We start from the raw sequence: 16,276 nt of genomic DNA, 5'->3' as shown, positions 1-16,276 counted from the left end.
GTAAGGGTTGGAAATGTAAAGGCACACATTTTGTAGCAAAAGGAGGCAAGTGGTTACTTTGCAGTCCAGGAGCAGAGGTCCCTGGGGACCATCAAGGGAGAAAAGCGAGCGGAGTGCGGGGTCCTACCCACACAATGACAAACAATGACACCAGAAATGGAGGCAGAGACAATGATGTGGAGAGATGGAGTGGCTGGAGACTCTAGACCCAAAGAGGGAGAGGGGGCTGCATGCTGACGACCGAGGGGCAAGCTTGTGGGGTACACCCTTTGGTTGCTTGATGATGCTTGGAGAGGATTGTAATAATGGCAATGAAACAACATATGATACGATGAATGTAAAGCTAATTAATGTTCTCCCATGCAAACTAACACATAATTCACACACACAAACAAAAAAGAGTAAACCCAATTAACCATTCTTACTATTTATATAAGGAGCCCTGGTAGCATAGTGGTTAAGAATCGGGATGCTAACCTCAAGGTCGGCAGTTTGAAACTACCAGCCATTCTGCAGGAGAAAGATGAGGCTTTCTGCTCCAGTAAAGATTTACAGCCTCGGAAACCCTTTGCAGGGTCAGTGTGAGTTGGATCCCACTGCACGGTACTTACCAACAACTATACATACAAGGTTATTATGAGTCAGAAACGACTCCACAGCACTTAACAATAATAACAACTACAATTATTTTAATGAGGAACTTTTTAAGTGTTAAGTGCCACTGAGTCCATTTCAACTGATAATGACCCTATATAGGGTTCCCAAAGAGCAGCTGTTAGATTTGAACTGCTGACCTTGAGAGTTTCAGTTCAGTTCTTATCTTACATGGCCACACCAAGGCTTCTAATCTTCACATTAATTTTTCCTAAATATAAAAACTGCAAGTTTGGTTGGCTGGTGGGGAGGATCACCATCAACTTCTTTAGGTAAAATGTTATCTACAAAAAGGGCTTCTTCTGACAAAAGAAACAAACTGAACAGAGACACTGAAATAAACATTTTCTAACCTGCTCACATTTTGTGATCATTTGACTGTTAATTGTTCTATTTCTTAGGAAATAAATATTCTCAGTGTCACCAGCAATCAAATAAAAAGCAATACAAAAATAAGATGGTATTTTGAACTTTTATTAATACTAGATTGTTGTTGTTAAGTGTTGTTAAGTCCCGACACATAGCGACCCTGTGTAGGTATTTCCAACTTTAACATATTCAAGTTATAATGAACTGCACTTACTACAGTCACTTTGTGTGTGTGCTACATGTTATTTTATTATGTAATACACACACACACAAAATATTGCATAATTAGCCTGCTAGTCTCAGATGTTCATTTACAGATTTTCAATGTTACGATTTATAAAGATCTGATACCAGGCAACAATAATGAAAACTTAAGTCAGAAGCAACTTAGAACAGAGTTATTTAAACAGAACCCCATTGTGAGCTTGAGATTACTTAGGGTTTAAAATGTTAACGTGACTACTGTTGTTAACTGCTGTTGAGCTGGTTCCAACCCACAGCAACCCCTTCTGAGGAGTGACTGGGGGATCTGAACTGCCGGCTTTGTGGTTCAGTCCAGTGCTTGTCCTACATCACCATACTCTCATAAAGTGCCAGTGGGAATAATTACAACAAAAGTGGCACAACCCTTTGGAAAAAAGTACCAACGACACCTATCAACAGCTAGAGAAATGTTTGTATCTTACATATCATTCTCTTCCTATTTTGAGGAATTCAAGTTTAAGAAAGCATTGAAAATACGGGCAAAGTAACACTTGTAAGGATTTATATTCTTTGGGAAACAAAACATAACATAGACAAAACAGTTTCTGTATCCTTTGTAAACATGGAATATAAATTTGAAACTACATGAAGAGGCTAATCATATCGAAAATTAATTGCAGAACAGATTATTATAATAAACTAAAAACATGCTATTAACTATTAAGAAGGAAAGCAGGGTATAAACTTTTCTAAACAGTATTAAAAAAAACTAAGAAAAATAGCATCGGGTACATTTTAGGGTGATATTGCAATTCAAGATAATCTGCCATGTGAATAAATAGCACTACAGCCCTCCATCTTTATACTTAATGCCAACTTACTATAAATATCTGTTATGACAGTAAGTGGTAGCACAAGGAATGTTTTTATTAACTTCTTTTTCATATTTGATTATTTCCAACTGTCAGCTTAATGAAGTAAGCCAATAGGGCTTGGTTCAAATCCTAGTTTTATCACTTATTAGCTGGGTGTCATTAAGGAAAGCTTAGATGAAAGAAGTTGGTGGTGATCCCAACCATAATCACCAACCATTGTTCAGTTTGCTCATCTTTAACAGGGACATCATAATATATACCCACAGTAAGCCAAGTTTCATAAATGGTGATTCTTATTAGTAAAGGGTTTTGGCAGATGAAGACACACTCGTTTCCCTCCAAATTAAATGCATAGGGCAAACTGTAAATTTTTGTTACCAAGTTTTTTTTAAATTAAGTGATCTACCTTTTAAAGGAGTAACTATAACAAATTCCCTCTACCTTAAGTCAGTCTTAAGGTTACTTACTTGCAATCTGATATATATCTGGTTCTTCTCTGGCTAGTTTTTCTCTGGCAACATCAGCTATTGGCCCAAAGATGGTTACAGGTCTCAGAAATCCAGCTGGAGGGGTGGGGGAAGAATTCAAATGACAAGTAGTATATTTCACACATTCTCCCCCCTTAAACGTGCTGATATAAAAGCTATTACCAAACTCGGTAGAAAATAAACTACCTTCTCGAAGAACAACTCTTTCATAAGCTGGAAACTTTGTTTGAACTGGTTGGGCAGACAAATCTTCTCTGCTTTTTCGAAGATTTCTCTTGGAGCTGCGAAGACCTCGGAATCTCCAGAAGTCAGCACGGTCTCCTCCTGCTGTTTTTGGAAGTGTGTACTGTACACTGGCTAACTGCTCAGCTCTATATAAAGAAAGATAAAAAAAACCGGGTAAGCCTATTTAAAAAACAAAGCGGAAAGACTCACAATGAAATAATTCTTTTAATACTGGATACAATTTGGCTACAAGTTTAAGTGCCCTTTCAGTCTTAATGGTTAACATAAAGAGGACTTTGTACAACCAAGTGATGATGTTGTGAAGTGCCATCGAGTCAGTTCCGACCCATAATATGGTAAATACAATGAAAACCAGTTATTTTTACTATCAGATTTCCCAGTGGGACTGTAATCTTCTATCATTGTTAATTTCTTCATTCAATGACAAGTATCCAAGCATTCATACCTGTTTTTATTAGGGATGATGCCTCGTTCTACCTCTTTATGATTTTTGCCAATTCGTATAGCAAGCCAGGAGCCCAGTTTTCCATTGTACAAGGTATCCACAACACGGAACACCTCTCCTTTGTTAAAACTAAGTCCATAGGGAGATTCCTTTTCATATTCAAAATGTGTTCTAATATAAAAAGAATCTCCTACATCCGATTCCACAATGCGACGATAAACTAAAAGGAATCAAAACAGATTATCAACAGCTAGTGTAATAAATTAATCTGAAGATAATACATTAAATGATAATACATTAAAAGATAATACATTAAATGCTGTTTGCATTAACAACAAAAACATTAGTCAGGTATTATACTAAGTATTTTATTGTATTTACTCATTACTTATTACCTTACAAAATGGGAACTTTTAGCATTTTCTTTGTGCAGAAGAAGAAAGCAATGCAGAAACAGATCGGCCTAAAGACACACACCCACTTCCTACTTCAATTACTTAATTTAATTTAGCTGCATATGCTATGGGCATTTCCATTTTCTAAATCAGTGACATCAAATGGGGCAATTTTACCCATCACCTATCTCCACACCACTCCAGTGGACATTTAACAATACATAGAGACTCCACAGCCTCATGTGGCATTGTAGAATATGCATTGAACTCCAAGATTGGCAGTTTAAACCCACTAGCCACTTCTTGGAAATACTACAGAGGGTCACTATGAGTTGGAACCCACACGACAGCATTTAACTACAACAAGAGACTGTCACAATGTGAGGTTGTGGAGTGAGGAGGGGAAGTAAGTGGGTTAGGGTCAGGTGTGTGCTACTGGGACCCAACCAATACAGGCCAGGGATGCTGCCAACACTCTATGGAGAATTGTTGTTGTTAAGTAATGTGGAGTCAGTTCCAATTCATAGCGACACTGTATAGGGTTTCTAAGGCTTTACATTTTTGAGGGAGTGGTGGTGGTGGTTATGTGTCATGGAGTTGGTTCCAGCTTACAGCAACCCTGCACAGGGTTTCTGAGGCTGTATGTCATTATGGGAGCAGAAAGCCTCATCTTTCCCCTGCGGAGCAGCTGGTAGTTTCGAACTGCTGACCTTAATGTTCACAGCCAGATTCGTAACCACTACACTACTAGAGCTCTAGAAAGCCTCATTTTTTCCCTGGGACAAGCTGGTGGACTTGACTCTAAGTCCTTGTGGTTCACAGTCCAGTGCTTACTGTACGGAGTCAATGCACTTCCCAAAACAGGATTACTGGACCCAAAATGTCAATGATGTCACTGTTGAGAACTTCTGTTCTAAATACACAGCATCCCTGCTTTATCATGGAGACAATCAGTCATTCTCTTGAATTAATGATAGCAAATATCTGAGCATACTACCCAGAAAACAACAATACAGAATTTGAAGCTCATATACGGTTCTGATGGCTAACAAATAGGATTTTTTTTTAATGACTTGTAAAGGGTGGGATAACATTTAACTATTCTAATTTAGTTAAAAACTGGTCCCTATTAATATGTTCAGCTAATGAACACAGTATAAAATGTGTGCCCCACGCCTAAAAAAAGAACTCTAAGATAAACAGATCCATTTCCACATAGAGTGATCATTTTCTCCATTTCTGACATTTATCTCACCATCCTTCTTCTTCTGAGCCAATATGGTCACTTCTTCTCCTTTAGGGAGGTCGAGCAGGAAAAGAACAGCTTCTTCTCTTATGATATTTGTGAAATCTACATTGTTTACCTATTAAAATAGATTTCTTAAATTACTCTCAGCTGTGTTTAAAGACTATAAAACTATTAACCTACAACGGAACTGATATTCTCAAGGTTTGGCAGTGCAAATGGTTAATGTGCTTGCTGCTAAACTGAAGGTTAATGGTTCAAATACACCCAAAAGTGCCTCAGAAAAAGGCCTGGTGATCTACCTTTGAAAAAGCAGTCATTGAAAACCCTATGGAACACAGTTCTACTGTGACACACACAGGGTTGCCATGAGTCAGAGTTAACTCGAAAACAACTGGTTTACCTTATTTGAAAATATCACATATTTTAAAAGGGCAATAATAAACTTTACATTGGAGAAACAAATATACTCTAAATTGAGAAGAAACTAAATATAGCATATGTAAGACAGTCTGGTAGCGTAGTGGTTACAAATCGGGCTGCGAACCTTAAGGTCAGCGGTTCGAAACTACCAGCTGCTCCGCGGGAGAAAGATCAGGATTTCTACTCCCGTAAATATTTACACCCTCGGAAACCCTGTACAGGGTCGCTATGGGTCGAAACCGACGTGACAGCACTTAACAACAACAACAAAGTATAAATTTATTTAAGAGAATATTCACAATTTATCCTGGCATTAAAGATCACCCATTGCAAAATCTAACTGAGGCCAGAAAAGACTTATTTCTAATTCCAAATATTTATTATTATGGCAAAATCTCGAATTTTAAATCTGAAATGATAAATTTATATCAATGTACAATAGAGTCCCTAGTGTCTTTCATTGGTCTTTTATCAGTCTCTGAAAAGGAAGCCAACGGGAAGCAAGAATTATAAAAAAGGATCCAGTAGGCATTAAGGCTTCCCTGTAACACATCTATGGAATGTAGGCTCAATGTGTGTGGAGTCAATACTTCTCTGTATTAGTAATGCCAAAGTCCCTAAAGGAAACATATTAGTATGTCACTGGTGACTGAGCTCTATTACAGATTGATTTTCTTTTTCCATGTTACCTTTCAGAAAATTCCCACATTAAACAAAAAAATCAGCACGCACTACTTTCATAGCAAGAAATTAAAGCATTATGAAATATTTTAAAACAACGTATTCCCCAATTAATAACAGAAGAACCAGTTGCTGCTGAGTTGCCTCAGACTCAGGGCAACCTCATGTGGATTAGAGTGGAACTGTGTTCTATAGGGTTTTCAATGGCTGTTTTTTTTTACCTTTGTTCCAAGGCATCTCTGGATGGAACTGAACAATCAACGTTTCAGTTAGTACCTGAGCATGTTAACTGTTTGCACCATCTAGTGACTAATAAGAGAACCTCACCCTATCCACTGCCAATGAGTTGATTCCAACTTATGGTAACCCTATAGGACAGAGGAGAATGTTCTAGAATTGTCCCATAGGGTTTCCAAGACTATAAATCTTTATGGAATCAGACTGTCTCACCTTTGTCCCGCAAAGCGGCAGGTGGGTTTGAACCACAAACTTAAATTTAGCAGCTAAATAAGAAAATGTTATTTTTAAGTTCTGTTGAGTCAGTTCTGACTTATAGTTACTGTGTATAGAGTTTCCAAGGAGCAGCTAGTGGCTTTGACCTTGTGATTAACAGTCCAGTGCTTATACTGCACCACACAAGTAAAAGAATGTTGTGTTGTACACTGTTAATTCCGACTCTTAGGGTCCCTGTACAGGTTTTCAAGAGAGGCTGCTGCTGTTGTTGTCGTTGTTACGTGCCGTGGAGTTGGTTCTGACTCATAGAGACCCTGTACAGGGTTTCCGAGGCTGTAAATCTTTACAGGAGCAGAAAGTCTCATCTTTCCCCTGTGGAAAGCTGGTAGTTTCAAACTGCTAACCTTGAGGTTTGCAGCCCAATTCGTAACCACTATGCTACCTGAGCTCCTGCTGACCTTGTGAGCAGCAGTTCAGTGATTATCCTACAACACACCAGGGAATAAACCTATTTAATTTCCTTGATATGGTGAACATTACAATACAAGCTAATCATTCAAATGATTCTGACACAACTGGATTGAGTGAAATATTAAGTATCATCAGAAGAAATCACAATAAAATGGAAATGAAAACCAGTAAGACAGAAAGATATGCTTACTTTTTTACAAGTTAAATTTGAGAGAAAAAGGAAGAGGAACAATGAAAATGCAGACAGGAAGGCTGGCGTTATCTGAGGGTGCTCAGGAAAAAACTCAGATCAAGTCTGACATGGAGGTAGTATAGGAAGAGAAACAAGGAGCTATTTTATTTCCCATGTTTTAGTAAAGAAGACAGAAAACTGGAGGAGTATGGAAGCTATGGAATTCAAGGATGAAAGCACTTCACGGATTATTTATGATGGTCAAAAACCCTGCTGAGAAACAAAGGATAGTGAGGCTGAGGCTGAGGCTGATAGCAGGTGAGATTCAGTAACATATAAGGTGGAAGTCAGAAAAGAAAGCAAAAAGGAACTTAACCCCATTTTCAATAAGCTGAACAGCAAATGGAGAGCAGTAAGAATGCAAGGCAGCTGAAGAGCTAGAGGAGAGGGCAGGAGAGAACAATGGACAAAAGCAGCAAGATTCTGGAGCAGATACGGGAATGAATCCAGGACATGTGCAGGAAGTAAGCTGAATGCAGAGAGAGAACAGGCAAAGATACTTGCAGGTGGAGAGGGAGACCAAATGTGAAAACTCCTATTTAATAAATCCAATATATCTAATGTTATGGTTAAAACAGGAGTTTCTATTGCCAGAAATTACATAGTGGTTCAGATATTTTAGAAGAGAAATAACAGGTAAAAATGGTACTCTCTTACTATGCATTACTGCTTATAACCAAAAAAGATTTCAGTAGCAGACTGCAACGAAACCAAACTTCCCTGTGTGAAGTGACTCTTGTAACCTGGCCTGCTTCTGATAGGGTATGAAGCTTGGAAAAGTCAGGGTACCTTGCGTGAAATAAAGCTCTCCTTCTTGCCCCTTAGTTGTCAACATGGGTTAAGAAGGTCCCAGAGGTCTGTGGACTGTTGTAAAGGCTTCTCTTGTAGGAGAGGAACACATGATGTCCTACTGACACCTGTAGACCATGGCACTGTGGCCAATCTGAACTGCAACTGAACTAAAAAAAAAAGACCAGCTGGCTACTACAGGGATCTAAGACTTAGTTTCATGGGTGGTTATTAGAGGGGTCCTGGTGTGGCACTGTGCAGGACAACCACTAGATTGTTAACTGCAAAGTTGGCAGTGTGAAACTCACTAGCTGCCCCTCAGAAACGCTACACAGGGTCGCCAACTCAACAGCATTTAACTACAATAAAAAGATTTTCATAGGTTTGATGAATACCAATAGCTAAACTGAAACCAAAGCAACATACTGTGGTAATAACACAATTCAGAGCAGTCCACAACAGTAAATGTAGGAATGGAAAGTAGCAAGTCCAACACAAACAAGACCTGATGGATCTTTAATCTGAATTCGTTGGCTCAAGAGACTGTGACACAGTCTCTAATTACAATAAATAACACAATCTAATTACAATAGATTTGTTGTGATTGGTGCCTTTGCATTGACCTCTGAGTTCAGTTAATATGCTGACATACCCTGAGAATTTGATCCCCTTCTTCTAAGCCTTCTTTGGCTGCAGGGCTATCTTCCAGAACACCAGCTACAAATATTCCGACATCATTTCCACCAGCCAGCCGCAAACCCACACTGTCTCCTTTTCTGAATTTGACCAATTTCATGCTGGGCCTATTAAAATAAAGAGGCTCAAAAAGTTACAGCATACTTCTACAATGGAATAAAAGACCATCATCAACAAAATTTCCCACACATCACCACTAATTTACTCAATAAAGCTCAATAAAGTGTTAAAGAGTTCAAAACTGTACATTCTTTTATTTTCTAATGAATAAATTTAGATTTGGGATATCTAAGTAAAACAGATATTTTAAAGCATTGCTTCACAAAACTACTTTATAAAATCACTTTATGTTTTCCCAACTGTAAGAGATGTGGATGCACCAGGGTAAGTCATCAAGCATTGCCACTAAAGAACCAGTTCAAACGTGCACAGATTACAAATAAAACATGTTTAAATATGTCTCTGCAAAAGAGGGGTCACAGATAATCTTTCAAGAACATAACTGTCTTAGAATCTTAGGGTGCATTAATAAAACAAAAAAGGCCAATAAAAACAGTGGCTTCTTATGAAATCTGCTAAAGTCAGTCAAATTCAAATTACAAAGGTCAGTTCGGAAGATTACTCAAACTGGTTTTTGTACTTTCAAAGGGTAACTGGGATACACTTTCTAGATGGACACAGAGCTTATTAAGAGGGAATCCTGGTATTGTGCTATACTGTTAACTACAGGGTTGGCAGTTCAAACCCACCAGTCAGTCACTCCTTGGAAAACCTGTACAGGGTCCATATGAGTCCGAACCGACTCGACGTCACTCAACAATAACATTATGAACAAGTTTTAAGAAACCTGAAACTATATTGTGAGACAAAGGTCAGCAAAGTTATACCAAGGAATTTTTTCCATCAGGACAATTGTTTCAAGGATAGTAAGGGCTGTTTCTACAAGGATTTTGTTGACAAACCTTACCCCATTCACCCTATACAGCCCTGATCTTCAAAAGAACACACTTTCATAGTCTGTTTTGATGTGGGGCAAATTGAAGTGTATAATTCTTTGGGGAAAAGGGTAGAAATATAGAAATACCTCCTTTAAAATTTTGTTTAGACCTAAATAGAGGATAAGTTATGAAATAATAGCTTTACATTTTAACATTTTAAATGAAGGTTTCTATGATTTTATAGCAATATTTTTTGACATACGCTGATACAGTATTCAAAATGGCTAATCATTAACTTTTCCCATTCCAGTTCAACCCAGTATCACCTCTATTGGATGCTGAAAGTCCCATTTTACAAACGTAGAAATATATTGCCATATATTGCCTGACTTTCCTAATACAAGGCAGTCAAAACCAGACTCCAAGCACTCTGTAACCACTACCAACAGGTTTTTAAATTTGAACAGGTTTTGTGAATTCTTTAGTAGTTTGCACAGATCACTGACTCTGTTGCCCCTTTGACTTTTAAAAGAAAGTTCTTATAATAATTTTGTGTTTGGGTTAACACAGAAAAAAAAAAATTACTTTTTGTTAAATTTGCATTTCAAATCAGTTGCTAAAACCCTTTCAAATGCCTGTACCCTGGTTCCATAGCCTACAGTTAAGTCAAATTTTCTTAGACCAGTCTTGTCCATTTACTCAACCTTCCAGTACCAGCCTCAAGTCTGAACTTTGCTCCTTTTCTCAAGAGAGAAATGGGAAGGAATCAAACACATGCACATTCCTCACTGGCAGAGACTGCTGAATCGTGGTAAGCTCCTACAGCAAATGCTTCAGAAGAATGGCTGGGCAGACAGACTGTAATTACAAATTATCCTTTGCAATTTCCTTTTAGGCTTTTATAACTGTCTTGCTATTCTGGCCAAGAAAACATAACTAATGCATAAATATTTAGGCATGAGGTGCAAAAAAAGGTCCCTTTCCTCTTAATTCACTGAATCATAATTAGCAAATTATCAAAAACTAACAGGAAAAAACCCCACACAAATCAAATCAAAATTTTGATTTTTTTTTTAGCCAACTTGCTAAAGACTACCTTAGCTTTTAAAAGGTTAAAGTGATCTTGTCTCCTGACCTGGAGGCAACATTAGCTCAGCATTAAAGCAACAGGCCATAGGTCAAGGCTGTGGCTCCCCTGGTCCCTCCTTAAAGCAATCTGCCAGCTTTGCCACAGAGGGTGTGGTGGTGCCCTACTTATCCACCTTCTCACAGACTCTTCTCCTAAACTAACTTACAAATAGTCTTTTGTAACATTTCCTCAAAATTCTTAAGACTCCAGGTCATGGAAAGCCCATTTCTGCCACAGGTGGTATGCCTCAAAAATATAGTCCTGTCTGCACTCTTTAGTAAAATTTGGCTTTAAAAAACCATTGTTAGGGGACAGTTTCAGGGAAAATCTCAAGAAAATGATAAATATTTTCTACTTTGCTCTATATCTGCATTACACACTACTTCCAACAGCTAAAGGTAGGCTCCCTGCTTCTGCTTCAAATCCATTCAGTGCATGTGAACCAAACCTTTCTGGCTTAGCTACAAATCCTGCCCACATCTTTAATTCTTTCTTGTTTACTCTTCTGGACCCTGGTTATAAATTTCACATCTCAATTCCACAAAGGGTAACATAAAGTACAAAGGCATATATATGAATATTAAAAACTTACTTTTGATAAACCTGGAGGACATTACGCTAAGTGAATTTAGCCAGTTATAAAGGACAATTATTATATGAGATCATTATTATAAACCGAAGTTTTCACACACACACACACACAAATTTTTGATGGTTACTAGGAGAAGAGGAGAAGAAATGGTAAATAAAAAATTAAACTTAATTTTCAGTTGCTACCTAATCTATAGCAGTAAACCATCTGGCAATGTCTGGAGACATTCTTGTTGTCACAACTGGGTGTGCAACTGGCACATAAAAGGGAGATGCTGTTAGAGTAAACATGGATATTATACAAGACAGCACTCCAACAACAATTATCTGGCTCACAATGTCAACAGTTCTGAAGTGGAGAAACCCTGAGCTAACAGGGTTTTTTTCCTTTAAAAAAAAAGCTTGGATTAGACAGCTTGTTTTAATTCTGATGTCTAGAAAGGAAAAAAACTATTTTTTGTAACTCGTAACCTAAATACTAGGCAGGAGACAGGTATAAAGTGATGAGAAAGAACTAAACACCCAAAAAGTTTCTTTGTTTTTATCTAATCTCTAGCATGTGAATACGAAATTCTTAAATTAAAAAAAAAAAAAAAAAATGATCTCAACTCTGGTAGCGTAGTGGTTACAAGTCAGGCTGCTAATCTCACAGTCAGTGGTCCGAAAGTTCCAGTGGTTCCTGCAGGATAAAGATGAGGCTTTCTGCTCCTGTAAAGATTTATAGCCTCAGAAACTCTATACAGGGTTGCTATGAGTCAGAAACAACTCCACAGCACATAATCACCACCATCTATCAAAGTAGTAAGCAGTATACATTATAGAAAAAAAATATGCAGTATGGTTTACAATGTTGTTGTTATGTGCTGTCGAGTCGGTTCCGACCCATAGCGACCCTGCACAGGGTTTTCGAGGCTATAAATCTTTACAGGGAGCAGAAAGCCTCATCTTTCTCCCACGGAGAAGCTGGTAGTTTTGAACTTCTGACCTTGAGGTTCACAGCCCAATTCGTAGCCACTACACTACCAGAGCTCCTTTGGTTTACAATACTCAATGCAAATTATGCTTAGTGGCATACAAAGAAGACAACAAAATTTAAAACTGTATTACCGAAGAATCCCATCTTCATGAGTTGAATTAGGTAGGACACCATCAGATGGACTGACAGGTAAATCCACATCTGGTTGTCCAACTTGAGCATATACAGGCTTTGGTTCTAAGAGAAAAAACAAAACTTTAAATTCTGCAGAACTTACTTTACAAAAAGAGGAATGATAATGTAAGTAACGACTAAAATAAGCAAACTACAAAAGGATTACAAAGTATATGTAAGATTCATCAGCAAATAATTTAATTTCTGAGAAATATAAGTTGTTGTTGTTAAGTGCCGTTGAGTCAGTTCTGACCCATAGCGACCCTGTATAGGGTTTCCAAGGAGAAGCTGGTGAGCTTGAACTGCCAACCTTGCAGTTCAAACAGTTTTGCAGTCTGGTGCATTAACCCACAGCACCACACCAAGTAATGTATTTATTTATTATACTACAGTTTTTCAGGTAATTCTGGAATCTTTATTAATATAGGAAACAACTCCTATATGCTTCTGCTAGGCAAATTTATTTCTTCACTCTGGCAAAATTTAATTAAAATATCTACATTCCTGGCAATGTAGGATCAGCACTGGACTGTGAACCACAAAGCCAGCAGTTCAAACCTACCAGCTGCTCCTAGGAAATGCTACACAGGGTTACTATGAGTCAGAACGGATTCAACAGCACTTAACAACAACAACAACCACTAAGCTATCAATAATACTATCTTTAAAATAAAGAAAAACATTTATAAAAAGTCTACTGATCCATGCCAGCAATCTACCCGTAAGGAAAATGCTATAAGTTAAACACAGAAAACTTTACATGGGCAACAGTATCATTTGTAAATTCTGAAATTTACTCTGGTCTGATAGCAAATGTTTTTTGAACATGATTACCTGGAAGAGTGGGTGCTTGTTTTTCAATTCTCTCAACTACAGCTTCTTCCACTACTTTCGGTGTGTGGTCATCTCCATGCTTTACAGGAGTTGAGATAGATCCAGGTTTAGAAATTCTTTCTTCCTCTCTGCTCCGGAGACTATAAATCATTAAAATAAACACCATGACGTGAATAGCTATATGCACACACATGCTCCTGGTAGCACTATTCACAATAACAAAAAAATGGAGAGCCTAAATGCCCATCAATAGAAGGTAAACAAACTTTGGTACATAAACAGTGGGATAGTATGCAACGTTAAATAATAACAATGGCTGTGTGAAACCCCTCATAACACAGATGAACCTAGAGAACACTATGATGAGCAAAATAAGTCAATCACAAAAGGACAAGTACTGCATGAGACCAACACTTCAAAAAGTCAAGGAGAGGTTTTCACACTAAAAAAATCATTCTATGACATTTACCAGGGGTGGGATCAGGGAGAATTAGTCACAGGACACAGGGTGGACACATGTTAACTTGGGTGACGTGGAAAAGCATTGGGTATAGCCAGTGAGACCTGCCCCACGGGTGGCCCAACAACTCCCTCCAGATGGCAGGTATGTATCACCACTTGTCTGTGATTATTGTCCTGTGGTGACATGTGTGGTACTGTGATTGTGGAAGCTATGTGACCGGTATTTTAAACACCAGCAAGATCACCCACGGTAGACAGGTTTCAGCTAAGCTTCCAGACGACAACAGACTAGGACGTACACAGAGACTACTTTCAAATATTTAGTCACTGAAAACCTTATGAATAAGCAATGGAGCACTGTCAGCACCAGAATATCAAATAATGAAATCTGAAGAAGAGCACCAGAATACTGTCAGATATAGTGCTGGAAGATGAGCCCCTCAGGTGGGAAGGCACTCAAAATAAGAATGGGGAAGGGCTGCCGCCTCAAAGTGGCCTTGACTGTGATGACATGAATGGAATAAAGCTGTTGGGACCTTTTACTTGTTGATGGAGCACAACTTAAAATGAAGAGAAACAGCTGTAAACAGCCATTAATAATTGGAACATTGAATGCAGAAATTATGAATCCAGAAAAATTGGAAATAGTAAAAAATGAAATGGAACACATAAACCTCGATATACTAGGCTTTATTACTGAGCTGAAATGGACTGCTATTGGCCATTATGAGTCTGACAATCACTTGGCTTACTGGGAATGCTGGGAATGACAAAGGAGAATGCTGTTGCATTCATAATTAAAATAACATAAACAGATCTGTCATGAGTACAAAGTTGTTTGTGATATAATATCCATACATCTAGAGGGAAGATCAGTTAGTATTATTATTATTCAAATTTATGCACCCACCACTAAAACCAGTGTTGATAAAATAGAAAAATTCTACCAACCTCTTCAGTCTGAAATTGATCAAACATGCAGCAATCAAGATGTATTGATAATTACTGGCGATTGAAATGCACATGTTGGAAACGAAGGATCAGTAGTTGGAAAATATGGCCTTTGTGATAGAGATGTTGGAGATCACATGACAGAATTTTGTAAGACCAATGACTTCTTCATTTCAAATACCTTTTTTAAACAACATACAGGACAACTGTACACATGGACCTCATGAGATGGAATATACAGAAATCAAATTGACTACATCTGTGGAAAAAGATGGTGGAAAAGCTCCATATCAGCCAAAACAAGGCCAGGGGCAGACTATGGAACAAACCATCAACTGCTCATATGCAAATTAAAACTGAAGCTGAAGAAAATTAAAACAAGTCCACAAGAGACAAAATATCACTTTGCAAATATCTCACCTGAATTTAGAGACCGCTGAAAAACAGATTTGATACATCAGACACTAAAGACCAAAGACCAAATATCACACAGGAACAAAGAAATAAAGGTCATTAAAAGACAAGAAAGAAGGAAAATACCAAAATGGATTCCAGAAAAGACTCTGAGACTTGCTCTCCAGTGTAAGTGCTAAAGCAAATGAAAGAAATGAAGAGGTAAAAGAGCTGAACAGAAAATTTCAAAGGTTAGCTCAAGTAAAAAGTCAAATATGGTAACAAAAGGTGCAAAGACCTGGAATTAGAAAACCAAAAGGGAAGAACACACTCAGCATTTCTCAAGCTGAGGGAACTGAAGAAAAAACTCAAGCCTGGACGTGCAATATTGAAGGATTCTATGGGCAAAATACGGATTGATGTAGAAAGCCTCAAAAGAAGATGGGCTCTTTTTGCATAGTGTTGTGGCATTGCTAACATGGGCAAGTGTCGAGGTCTTCGTATTGCCACGAAGGTTCTGTAGTCACCAATGGGGCCAGAAATGGCATGAAAAACAGTAGAAAAAAGCCCATTTGGGCACTACTTGGAAAGCCAGCCCTTTGGAGAAGCTTCCCAGGAAAAAGTGGGTGTTGAAGTGAAACAGCCAAATTCTGCCATTAGGAAGTGTGTCAGGGTCCAGATGATCAAGAATGGAAAGAAAATCACAGCCGTTGTACCCAATGATGGTTGAGTTTTTAAGAAAATGATTAAATTCTAGTTGCTGGATTTGGTCGCCAAGGTCATGCTGTTGGTGACATTATTGGAGTCCACTTTAAGGTTGTCAAAGTAGCCAATGTCTCGTCTCTCTTTTGGCCTTAAACAAAAGCAAGAAGGAAAGGCCAAGATCTTAAGTTACGATGTTGAAAATGTAATGATAATGAATTTTCACATCCAGAAAAAAAACAAAAAACAAAGATGGAAGGAATACAGAGTCACTGTACCAAAAAGAAATGGTCCACATTCAACCATTTCAAGAGTTAGCATATGATCAAGAGCCAATAATACAAAAGGAAGAAGTCCAAGGTGCACTGAAGGCACTCATTCATCTATGCCAAGAAATTTAGAAGACAACTACATGGCCAACTGACTGTTTTTAAGAGATCCTTTTTTTTTTTTTTTTTT

The 16,276-nt window shown here is 38.0% G+C and overlaps 1 protein-coding gene across 1 annotated transcript in view; it reads right to left on the bottom strand.

Annotated features, from left to right (window-relative positions):
* Positions 1–16,276, bottom strand: part of LOC102814786 (tight junction protein ZO-1-like) — a 117,380-nt gene that overhangs the window by 31,090 nt on the left and 70,014 nt on the right. Inside the window, exons 9-15 of the mRNA XM_006874533.1 lie at positions 13,310–13,449; positions 12,433–12,538; positions 8,624–8,774; positions 4,932–5,040; positions 3,282–3,501; positions 2,777–2,961; positions 2,570–2,665 (exon numbers count right to left, since the gene is read on the bottom strand). Coding sequence (XP_006874595.1) covers positions 2,570–2,665; positions 2,777–2,961; positions 3,282–3,501; positions 4,932–5,040; positions 8,624–8,774; positions 12,433–12,538; positions 13,310–13,449 — 1,007 coding nt within the window. The remainder of the gene's footprint in view (positions 1–2,569; positions 2,666–2,776; positions 2,962–3,281; positions 3,502–4,931; positions 5,041–8,623; positions 8,775–12,432; positions 12,539–13,309; positions 13,450–16,276) is intronic.

This window comes from Chrysochloris asiatica, unplaced genomic scaffold (genome assembly GCF_000296735.1).
Source record: "Chrysochloris asiatica unplaced genomic scaffold, ChrAsi1.0 scaffold00282, whole genome shotgun sequence".
Taxonomy (NCBI): Eukaryota; Metazoa; Chordata; class Mammalia; order Afrosoricida; family Chrysochloridae; genus Chrysochloris; species Chrysochloris asiatica.
The sequence above is the reverse complement of the archived record's forward strand: the minus strand, read 5'-3'. Positions and strand labels throughout refer to the sequence as shown.